Source organism: Octopus bimaculoides, chromosome 25 (genome assembly GCF_046866305.1).
Source record: "Octopus bimaculoides isolate indiv1 chromosome 25, ASM4686630v1, whole genome shotgun sequence".
Classification (NCBI taxonomy): domain Eukaryota; kingdom Metazoa; phylum Mollusca; class Cephalopoda; order Octopoda; family Octopodidae; genus Octopus; species Octopus bimaculoides.
In genome coordinates, this window is record NC_142952.1 from 1,122,084 (window position 1) to 1,134,490 (window position 12,407).

A 12,407-nucleotide genomic window follows, 5' to 3' on the forward strand; every position below is an offset into this window, starting at 1 on the left:
AATCATACATCTGTCCAATTTATGCAACAAACCACAAGATATGGTGACAGCCATTTGAGAATTAGAAGAAAAAATAAAATAAAAAATAAAAAGCTAAGATATTTTCTCACTCCAAAATAAGGTTTAAAAACAAAAAGCAAAAGACAAAACAAAAAGAAAACTAAAATCAAGCAAAAGAAAACAAAAACAATGTGCTGTTTAATAAGAGACTTAACATGACCTCACCAATTTATCAGCTGCTCGTAACCCAATACCAAAATGACATGCACTTTGTCTAACACAGAAGCATTTTCTGTGCCACAAAGATATATTCTTGTTGCACACATCTAATGTTTGCAACCCATTCATCCACCCACACTTTCAGATTTCCAACTGTTTTCTTCTTCTGCTGTTCCAGTTCTCATGATGCTAACAATACGGCTAATAATAATGGTTCCAAACTAGCAGAGTCTCTAACCTGTGAGGCAATTTCAGGGTAGTTTTGCAACTGAAGAATTGCTTCCACGACTATTTCATCATAATGTACATTACACAGAATAATTTTCAAAGAACTAATAAAAACTACCCCCCAACCACCCCCAAAAATGTTCTTTGTCTTCCTCTCTCCGTATGTGTTGTACTCTTGAGGAATGAAGATTTGTTTTTAGCAACAAGTCTTCGTTATTGGCAGCTCTCCAGTTCTAATTAAATTCTTTGCTGGCAAATAGGCAGAATAATTAGAACATTGGATGGTATGCCTTGTATATTTGTTCCGGTTCTCTGTGGTTTGAGTTCAAAACCTGCCAATGCCAGGTTTGCGTTTAATCTTTTTTGGGAGGTGGTGTTGCTAAAGTACAATTCAAGTGCATTCAAGTACATCATCATCATTTTAATGCTAGCATGAGGCAGACGTTTCTGCAGAAAGATGCCCTTCCAGTCACTAACCCTCACCTGTTTTCAAGTAAGGTAACATTTCCCTATAACTGAGCATGTTTACAACAATTATGCAATGTCAAGATAAGGGGACAATAACTCACACACACACACACACAAGTGCATGCATATGTATGTATGTAGCAGGCTTTTTTCTTTTTCCATCTACCAAGTCATCATAAGGCTTTAGTCAGCCCAGGGTTATAGAAGAAGACACTTTCCCAAGGTGTCATGTACTGGGATTGAACCAGAAACCATGAGGCCGGGATGCAAACTTCTTACTAAGCCTTGATATATTCGCAATTCTATTATTTTGTGTCTGAATCATGACAGGGTCAAGTTAACCTTTCATGCATTTGGGAAGTCAAGTTCAGGTAATAATTGTCAGTTGAACAGTGACATTAAAGCTATTTTAAGATATTGAAAGTAGCTTAAGACATGACTGTCTTTCAGCAACTTTGACATGAAATCTAATAAATGTCCAACAATCAATGTGCATAGCTTTTCTAGATCACAAAAGCAAGACCGTATTAACACTTTCGTCACAACATTTCTGTTGACAATACACTGGCTTTATATCAATTCATTTTGAAAATAATGAAGAATTTAGTAAAATAACTTTCTCATGAATCTGGTGTTTGGAAAACAAAATAACATGAAATTTTGAGGGGAGGATTTTAAATTAGATCACTTTAAAATAAGAAGTTTGTATCACAGAACCAGGACAGGTATCAAAAGGGTTAAAGGTTTAGGCGAAGGTAGCACCAACATTTGGAGATGTATATTAAAAAAAAAAACCAAAAAATTATAGGAATGGTAAAAAGAAAAAAAAAAACCCGAGTGAATGTTTCATTCATTTCTAAGATTTCAATACAGGAAATTACTGTTGATTGAGATAATATTTTGATAGATTTTTGCATCAGTTCAATTCTGTATGAACAGCGTGAGAAAATGAAGGAGCAGCTACACAGCCACTCATTCTGCTAGAAATAGCTGCTGATATCTCTCTCAAATCACAGTACCATGTTAAAAACAGTACATTGGATTATGTAGCTATAAATAATTCTAAAAAGACAGGAGGGTCATGGCTCAAATGCTCAGGGCTAAACAACATCATCATCATCATCATCATGCTGACATAGGCTGGATGGCCTGATGAGGTCCAATGAGCCAATTTCAGCTTTGGGATCATTTCTATGGCTGGAGGCCCTTCCTAATATCAAACAACATAAGGTATAATTTTAGGGTTTCTATTATAAACTTATGGAAAACTATACATATGTGTGTTTGTGCATGCTATGAGGTTAAGAACTTCACTTCTCAACCTTGTGGTTCTGGGTTCAGTTCCACTGCATGTCACCTTCAACAAGTGTCTTCTGTTACACCTTTGTGAGTGAGTTTGGTAGATGGAAACTGAAAGAAGCCCATCATATGTGTGTGTGTATGTGTGTCCTTCCCTTGACATTGTATGACAGTTCATACAAGCAATGTCATTCGTTTCCAATCATCCATGGAAAATAGTTCGGATCATGGGGAAATATTACCTGGTTTGGAAACAGGTGAGGGTTGGTGACAGGAAAAACATCCAGCTGTAGAGAATCTGACTCAACGATTCCCATCCAAATAATGTAAGCAGGGGAAAGTGGATGTTAAAACAAACACACACGTCATTATTGTTAGATGAAGATTTTTGTTATCGAATTCCAGGCTGCAGATTCTTCAAACCCCATAAATTCTTTGTGCAGAATACTTTTTCATTGTTTGTCAACACAAGTACTTAACAATTCATACACACACCATATATATATATATATATATATATATATATATATATATATACACACATGTATGTAACTCAAGTGTTTTTACAAGTTCCAGACATTGGTGCTTATGATATTTCACTTGGAACCTCTGTAGGTCAGCAAACATCTGCAAGAGAAGATGTGAATTGGTGGTGGAAGGGGGTAGAGGGTAGAGTGAGTGAAGGAGAGAGAGAGCGAGAGAGAGAGAGAGAGAGAGCTGGTGGTGGGGGAGGGAGAGGAGGAATGAAATTCTGTGGAATAAGGATTAACTCTGAGTGCTGAGTGCAGAATCTGGGAAGCAAGACAAAAAGTAGGGTGAGAGAATGAAGATGTAAGTGTATATTAGGTGTATATCTCGGTGGTGAAAGTATGCAGCTAGTTTGGTGGGGAAGAATCTATTGTAGTAGAGAGAGAGAGAGAGAGAGAGGGGGTTAGGATAGTGTATTTTAAGTTAGTGGTTGTAGAGAGTTGTTGGGCTGTAGTGAATCTTCGCTAATCAGTCAGAAATGGCCTTCTTAAGTAGGCGGTCTATAGAATTGTTAGCATGTGTGGAAGCCACTGTTATCCCAGATATGTGAGCAGTGCACGAGTATGTGTATGCATACACACACACACACACGTGTGTGTATTTCAGGTCTTAAGATACTAAAAATAGAAAATATAAGACTAGGTTTAATGAAAACAAGAGTTTCGAATTTTGGTACAGGGCCAGCAGCATTTTTTTTCTTTGTTTTGAGGGGAGGGGGAAGTTGATTACATTGACCTCAGTACTTTGACCGGTACTTAATTTATTGACCCTCAAAAGAATGAATGACAAAGTCAACCATGGTAGAATTTGAACTCAGAACCTGAAGACAAATGAAACGCCACTGAGCATTTTACTCAGCAATGTTAATGAGTCTAACCAACTCATCACCCAGGCTTCATAAAAATAATAATAATATTAACAAGAGCACTCAGAGAGCGTAAACCTCTGCCGAGGCAACACAAACGTCCTCTCAATGATTGTCCAGAGATGATGTTTAAAATGAGAATATCTGAAATAAACTCGACTGCTCCCACAAACGAGAATATTAAAAATGAACCCGACCACTCTCAAAAATTAAGTAAAAAAAACTGGAAAAATAATCCAGAATCCTTGTCCAGTACCGGGTGGATCCCAAAATGTAGTCAGTTTGCACCAGTCATGAGGCCAAACATCCCTGAAAGTTTCATCCGAATCCATCAAACAGTTCTTCAGTATAAGGAGTCAGGAGAAATGCTATAACAATAATAAAAGCTTTTTCTGAAGGTAAAATATAGCAGGAGAAAAAGTCCACTCAATGCAGTAACCTCAATGTGGTTGCTCTACTTGTGTACAAGTGATACATTGGACAATGTAGTCTTTGACTACAAAAAGTCAGAGTGGCAACAGCTAGAATACTTCCTGGATTAGGACTGACCTTGGGTCAAACAACAGCAATTTGTTTAAATGTAAATTAATACAAATTATATACATATATGTATCATTGTTGTTTGATGTCTATTTCCATACTGACATGCGTTGGATGGTTTGATAAGAGCTGACAAGTGACAGAACTATGCTAAGCTCCAATATCGGCTTTGGCATAGTTTTCTATAACCGGATGCTTTTCTTAAATGCCAACCACTTCACAGAGTATATTTGGCACTTTTTACGTAGTACCAGTACTAAGCAGAAAAAGATAAAACAAAAGTAGGCATAAGGAATGTATTTACATGAAAAGTTGCATATACAAATAAATGATGCAATCAAGTCACATCTTTACAGCTGTTTCAGAGAACTGATGATTGGTGTCATAACCAGGTATGTTATGTAATATGGTCAATTTTTACAAGCTTGTAGGTGCAAACAAGGTGACATGAAGCAACCTTAAAGATGTTACAATACATGAAGAAAATAGCCATGGTTTAAGTGACCTTATGAATTGCTCTGGTCTTAATGCTTAAAAACTATTTTGATTGTGTGTGATGGACTACGACCATGTTGGAGCATTCCTTTGATGGATGTAGTCACTCATTTCAGTATGGTGCTTATTTTGATAAATGTATGTCTGTCAAATCACTAAGCTTCTCTTTGTGTGGCTATGGATTCACGAATGTGTATGTATGCTTGTTTGTGCACTGTATACCACAGTGGCTTTTAACCATGGTCCATATAAGATTTTTTGGGTGGGTGGGGGGAGTCCATGCTACAGAACAGCAAATTGGGTCCACAGTAGTATTTTAAGGGTAAATGAAAAAAAAATTTTGCTTTAGATGTTTTGCGCAAAACAACCAGGTTTCTTTCTCTGACATTTTACATAATTCAACCTACACAAGTTAATGTGTGAAAAACAAAATAGGAATTTTGAAAGAGGCTTCCATAAGACTATTGGTCAGTTCAGGTCATGTGGTGTTAATACTGTAGAAGTGACACCAGATACTTTATTCTCAGGCCCATTGCTTGGACAAGGTGTTGGCATAGTGCTGTTGTACAAATAAATGTATCCAGCAACACCAGTTCCTTGAATTGGGTACCACACATGGCAGGATGAAGGCCAGTGGCTCAGTTGTCGTTAAGTGGGGTATTAACACATTAGTGGTAGCAGTTGTTATGTGGGGTTAACCGAATCTGATGGTGTTGGGTTACAACTGAGGCATGTGATCAACATCATTTGTACATCGTCTTTCCCCATACTAGCAGAGGTTATAGACCGTAAATAGATCCTCTATAACCACATACCCTGCAATAGAAAAGTGGGTGAATCTATGTTGTCAAAATTTCTGCTGTCATTGTTGTCAACAGATGGCAGGTTTCTAATTATAACAACAGACATTTCCACCTGCTATACAAAATACTTATCAAACCTGGGAATTGAAACTGACTGAAAACCTCTGCCACATACCTAAATGCACACACACATACACACACAGAGAAAGATCTATGTATGTATGTTTGTATGCATGTGTGCATACACACACACATAAAAGAATCAATATGCATTTATATAAATGTACATGCATATATATATATATATATATATATATATATATATATATATACACACATCCGCACTCATATAAACACATATAGGCACACATATATATATATATATATATACACACACATGCACACAGCCATCTAAATATACACAACATTGATTAAATGTCTTCTCTCCCTATTTAGTTGGCTCAGATGAAACTGCAGCAGATTCCTGCTGCTGGATGCTCTTCCAGCCACCAACACCTGTTTACAAGTGAGGTGATATTCCCCTCAAGTACTTCAAGCAACAAAAATATTCAATAGAGACATATTTTTGTCAGAAGATTGTAAACAAATGATAGCATTTGTAAGAAAGGCAATCGTTCCAAAGTAGTGCAAAAATTATTGCAACAAGGGGAACACACACAACTATATATGTGTGTGTGTGTGTGTGTGTGTGTGTGTGTGTGTGTGTGTGTGTGTGTGTGTGTGTGTGCAAACAGACATGGCAGGCTTCTTACAGTTACCATCAACCAATTATACTCAAGAAATTGGTCAGCCAGCAAGTATATATAAAAAAAAAGCTGACAGTGGTTGGGCATTGGGGGGGGGGGGTCTAAACCAAGTCATATGCAGCAAACGTCTTGAACACAAAGCTGTGTGTGTGTGTGTGTGTGTGTGTGTGTGTGTGTCTGCGTCTGAAACCCCACCATCGCTTGACAACCGATGTTGGTGTGTTTACGTCACTCGTAATCTAGCAGTTCGACAAATAGCACCGATAGAATAAGTACTAGGCTTACAAAGAATAAATCTTGGGATCGATTTCTTCGACTAAAGCCCTTCACGATGGTGCTCCAGCATGGCTGTAGTCAAATGACAACCATGTAACAGAATAATACACAGGCAGACAGCCAAAAAGGCATATAAAATGTATGGTGACTGCTTTTCTCAGAGTGAATGAAATTATTCGATAGAAACAGCAGTGAAACGTAGCAGGAATGAATATATTATGTTAAAATGCCGGTATATGATGACGGCAGTGCAGTGTTGTGTGTGAATCATACGGACTGCAAAAATGGATAAAAATTGGTGCAATGCAAAACACGAGAGTTGCTGACATCTTAATCATTGAATACACGAGAAAATATACGTGGACGTAGAATAAATGCTTTCCGAATGAATGCATGGTTATATATTATATGTACATATATAGCTAGCAAAGATGACAAAAATGAGGAATGCGACCGGAATATTATTAATGATGGAGAAGGCTGATGTTAAAAGCGATAAGACAAAGGATGGGTGGAAGGAAGTGAGCTGATATATTACAAATGGAAATAAATGAAGAGATACGAAGCGTGTATAAGATGTATATATATATATATATATATATATATATATATATATATATATACATTCATACAATAAATTCGAAATTGAAATGTAAGGAGTATAAAATAAAACGAAATCACAGAAGACCCGATGGTGGAGAAGAGAATGAAATGATGCTAAAATGTCATGAGAGAGAAAGAGATAAGTCCGAGAGGTGGGGCGGAGAAAACGTACATCAGTCATTGATTCAGGAGAAAACGGGTGACTTTATGGAAAACAGCCGGGGAGTTGCACTTTTAATGAAGACAAAGGAAAGATACGAGGACGGAGACACTTATTGGTCGATTATTACATTAAAATTAATCGAGGAAACGTGAAATCAGGTGCGAGCGTCAGTAAAGAATTTCAACTTCTTTTTAAATAATCACAAAAGCTATTTGTTTTTTTTCGAGTGTCTTTTACAGTGTTAGAATATATTTTTTATTCGGGATATTCATGTTGAATGGCTACTTCATACATTTCACAAATTATGCAAATAAATGTTTGACCATTTGATATCAAAATCATCATCAACAGACATTTATTTAGCGAATGTTATATGTAATAATGTACGTGTATTTAAATTTACGAATGCATATATATAATATATATAGACACACACACACATTTACGTACATACATTTACGTACATACAAATACGCACAAATTTTTGCGAACAAGCATCGTTTTATTAGGCCCATTCATTAGACTGCGGTCATGCAAGGGCACCGTCTTTAAGGAGTTTTTAGTCGATCATATCATACCCTACCCTAGTACTTCGCAGTATAACCGATTTTATCGACTCCGGGAGAGAGGAAACGCAAAGGAAAAAATGCAATTCCAACAAATATATAGGAAACAGACATCAAAATCTGTAATGTATTCCAGTCAATGAAATAATGCTATATTATAATTAGTATCTGCATATTATTACATTTCAATTATGTCTATTAAATTGACGTTTACAAATAAGATTTTAAAAGCAGAGCAGTTAACTCCGTTTAGAATTTAACGACAAATGTAAGATAATTCTGGTGCGATTGTATAATAATTAAGTTTGATGTGAATGACTTGTAAAATGACCAAAGTGAAAATAGCCATCCGATTTCAGCAATTTCAAGAAACCGCAAGAGGCAGTGCCATCTGTCTAGAAATGTCAGAATTAAAATAGAAGGTTAGGAATTTCAGCATAAAAAAAATGTGATGCCAATGATGCTTCCAAGATCAGCTGATAGAAAGCAATATATAAATTTAAAAAATGCGAGAGCGGAGGTTTATTAAATAGAATCCGTTATCGTTTACGGCCACAACACGTTGAGGAGGCCAGGTTGCTGAAAGCAAAACCTTTAAAATGACGGTCCGTCGGCACGACCATAGCTTCTGGCTGAAACTGAGACCCACGTTGAAAGGAAGCGCCAGAGAACAATCACCACACACACTTTCTCAATGATTCTCTAACATCGTGTTGGACGAAGATCGGATCATGTATTATTATAAGACGGGAAGGTGGCGGGTGGTGGTGGTGGTGTTACTTCTCAAAGCTCTCAGCTCAAGTGGTAGCCATAGACATACCGTGATACGCCCAACTGCTATGATGTTGTATATGTCACTATGGTTACCTTGCTCAAATAACCAATAAGGAGGATCACAGGGCAATTAGCTGAACCACGTAGGTTACTATGGAAATAGCCGAGGAAATCTAGCAGTTGTAGTGGAAATCAGAATCCAGATCCATGAGACAATTAAACGACATTTTAGGTTTTGAAATGTACAAAAGTAGTTAACATGAAACTAAAGTTAAATAATATAATTTTCCTGGATGTAAATGTTATATTAAATACATAAAAATGAACCCCTCAAACACAAAAAGAACTATTCACACACACTAGAATTTCATATTGATTTCTCCCATTGACACAAAGCTATATATATAAAAAAAATATATTGAGAACAGAGGTTGGGGGTCGTTTTAATCGACCCCCTGTAGACGTGGATCGTACATAATTCATCGACCTCAGCAGTATTTGAAGTCAGAACAAAACGAAGCCAAAACCAGAGTATGAAGGAAAAAAACTAGTGGTGTTGTATCTACGTGGGCAATACAGTAGGTAAATGTGGTAAAGTTCGTATTAAGCCGTGGGGAAAAGTGAATCATTTTGTGTGTATGTGTGTGAGAGAGAGAGAGGGAGTGAGAGAGGGGGAGCATATTTCTCTCTCTTCTCCGACGAATGTTTAAACTAGAAACGCCAAGATTCTCATCTTTCTACTGCAGAACCTAAATTTACCAACTTTCACTAAATACCGAAAGGCCCATACAGCATTAACTAAACGCCTAGAACGTCCTCATCCAATTTCGACAGTCTAATTTCATCATATTAACCGTTCATAATTACCAAACAGGTTCTTTGAAAGTAATAAGCTTCATGTGGCCCGATTCAGTATAGGATGACGAAGTCATAGCCAAAAAATACAGATAATTAAAATATGAAATTACGGTGAAATTATAACAGATACTTTTCACAGAAATGTTATTAATTTTTCATGCAGCAAATTATTGAGTGTGACGATATATTTCGTTATGGCTGGTTAGATATTAGCACGAGAATAATGAATTCGGCGATGTTAACGATGTGACAGCCAGTGCTGGATCTGACCTATTTGTCTATTATAGTAGTGATAGTGATATTGAAGTGGAAGTTAGTGGTCGTCATCGTTGTCGTCGATTAGAGAAGTAGACCGAAGATCGGTTTCTGATCGACGACAGCGAAGCCACTGTTCTTGCAACACATCACAATTTTCTACTGAGTGTGCGTGTGTGTCTCTCTCTCACACACAGCGAGAGAAATGGTTGTCAGCCTGTTTGCACACTCGAGCAGTAGTTATCTACTATATAACATTATCTGCACACACTCACACATATATTCAACACCGAAGCCAGGATTATCCAAGCAGATTATCTCGCCTAAGGCAAGGGTCAAAGAAAGCTAACTGGTGTCGATCATGAAATCTGGAAGTGCGAACCGAGGCTGTTGAGAAGAAGAAGAAGCGGGTTGATGATAGCAGTGATGTCTTGGAACTAAGAATGGTGATGGTGACTGAGATTACATCACACATAGTGCTGCTGTTGCTTTATAGTAGTAGTGTAAGCAGCATTTTGTACAGTGAATGTGTGTGTGTTTTATGTGTGCTGCACTTCATTGATCATATATATAATTACCATGATGAGTAATCAGTCATAAATTTATATTTCACTTTTATTTGTAGATGAAATGATTATTCTTAAAGTAGAGCCGGATTAACATTTTATAGGTCCCTAGCCTACAAAGTACTACGAGACCCACTTCAGTAACTTCTCGATATCTCTGGGGGCCCTCCAGTTAGCAGAGAAACCTGGGCAGCAACCCCTAAAACCGATGCTTTTATCTGGCACTGCCCCTGAGTACGATCGCACGAGCGTCCCTGTACAGCAGGGAAGGTATCCCTCAGGCAGTGTATTGAGTCCAATGTACTTCGATAATTTTTGTAATCTTCCAATTGTACCGCATTTGTTTTATTCACAACGACAGAAAAACGAACGATTTCAGAACAGAAATGGCCACCGAGGAAAACCAAACCGTGCCGGTCTCGAAATGCCCAAGTGGCTGGCAGAAACCGCCGGTCAAATACTCCGATCGTGACACCGGCAAATATGCATTTCTAGAGAGGGGCTGTTTAACAGTAGCAGCTGTCTATGCAGTTTAGCCTGGCTGACCTTTTCCATCCGCTTGGTCCTTTCACCTCTATTTAATAACTACGAGAATAGGAGGAGGGAATATTTAATGACCAAGTACTGCAAATATATATTATTAATGTGTGTGTGTATGATAAACGTTAGTGAAACAGTTCGCTGATGCGAACACACAAATCTCTAACAGTTAAGATCTCTACCTCCGGGTCATGCATACTGCATGACATTCTTAATAATGGAGAGAAGATATAATATTTCAAACAAGATAGTAAAATACACTTTATTAGCTAACGAAATTGCTAATGTATAAAGTGGGAAATGGAGAGGCATCACAAGTGAAGCGACGGAGAAGATATAATACGAAGGGGATGTCAGCGAGTATACAATGCAACCACTGTAAATCGGTGGCATCGTGACTTTTACAACCACTACAGACACAGGGAGGGCGGCCACATAGAGACAGTGCCGTTTGGATTGTCTCCGAAAAATATTCTCATAAACTAAAAGTAGATTGAAAGAGACATGGGTCACGACGTGACCAGGATATAGCAACAAAGTGAAATAAATGTGCGTAAATTCACTTCACACACATCAACTATACATACATACATACATACATACATATCTCTCTTTCTTTCTCCCTCTATATATTATATTTATAGAAAACAGGCAATCACCTGCGGAAATTCGAAGTCACTGTCAATAAATTGTACATCTATAACATCATGTGGTAGGTGTGCATGTGTGATTGCCGCAAAAGGTCAATTAAGAAGGAACTATTACTAAATCGGGAGGTTTAAAATATACTGTACACTTAATTACAATTTGACCCTTTCTGTGTTACTAACCTAACGCAAATAACTAACGCACTCTCTCTCCCACGCACACACACACATATATATATATATAGAGAGAGAGAGCACACACGCACATTCCCAGATACATCGGATAGTTTAGTTATCAAACGGTGACAGAGAGAGGGGGGGCTTTTTTTTTTTTTGGAGAGGAAATAAATTCGGAGATGGACCTTTGGAAAAAAAAAGGTCCCAAAACCGGTAGACAGTGTCCATTAAGAAGAGTGTAGGGTCCACTTACCTGTAAGTGGATGGGGACTTTCTTCACAGGCGTCCTACTGGTCATTTTGACGGAGTGTCGTCTCTATGTATTCCAAATGACTTAAACAATCAGACAGACAGACAGACTGCTGCTGCTGCTGTTTCTTGTACTTCTACTGCTGCTACTAGAGAGGGGGGGAGAAGAGGAGAGAGAGAGAGAGAGAGCAAGAGAAGGGGAGGAGAACTGCTAGATAGCGATAGGCGCACAAAGGAGACGGAGAAGAGGGAAGGGAAGAGAAGGAGGAGGAAAGAAGGAGGCGGGAAGGAGGGGAGAGTGGAGGGACATTGAATAGGCGAAGAAACAGAAGCAGGGTGGTGTGTGGCAGTTGTGAAGGGGAGATGAGAGTGGGCATGAGGGTGTTATTGTAGTGATGATGATGGTGGTGGTGGTAGTGAAATATGCGGTGTAGGACTCGGTGCGTGCGTCAGTGTATAGAGTAGAAACAAGAGCTATGCTTGAGTGTGTAAGCAGGCACTGGGCTGATATATCTGCTATA

At 38.0% G+C, this 12,407-nt stretch overlaps 1 protein-coding gene across 22 annotated transcripts in view; it reads right to left on the minus strand.

Moving 5' to 3' along the window:
- LOC106870763 (dihydropyrimidinase) overlaps nt 1-12,407 on the minus strand; it is a 181,081-nt gene that overhangs the window by 66,891 nt on the left and 101,783 nt on the right. For 8 of the 22 annotated variants that reach the window (XR_016238430.1, XR_016238429.1, XR_016238428.1 and 5 more), the window contains exon 1: nt 11,891-12,037. The exons of the other annotated variants lie outside the window; for them this stretch is intronic. Coding sequence is in view for 4 of the 8 variants with exons in the window: in XM_089342250.1 (XP_089198376.1) it covers nt 11,891-11,935 (45 nt within the window). In the remaining 4 variants the exon portion in view is untranslated. Of the gene's footprint in view, nt 1-11,890; nt 12,038-12,407 lie in introns of those variants that run through there. 22 annotated transcript variants of the gene reach the window in all.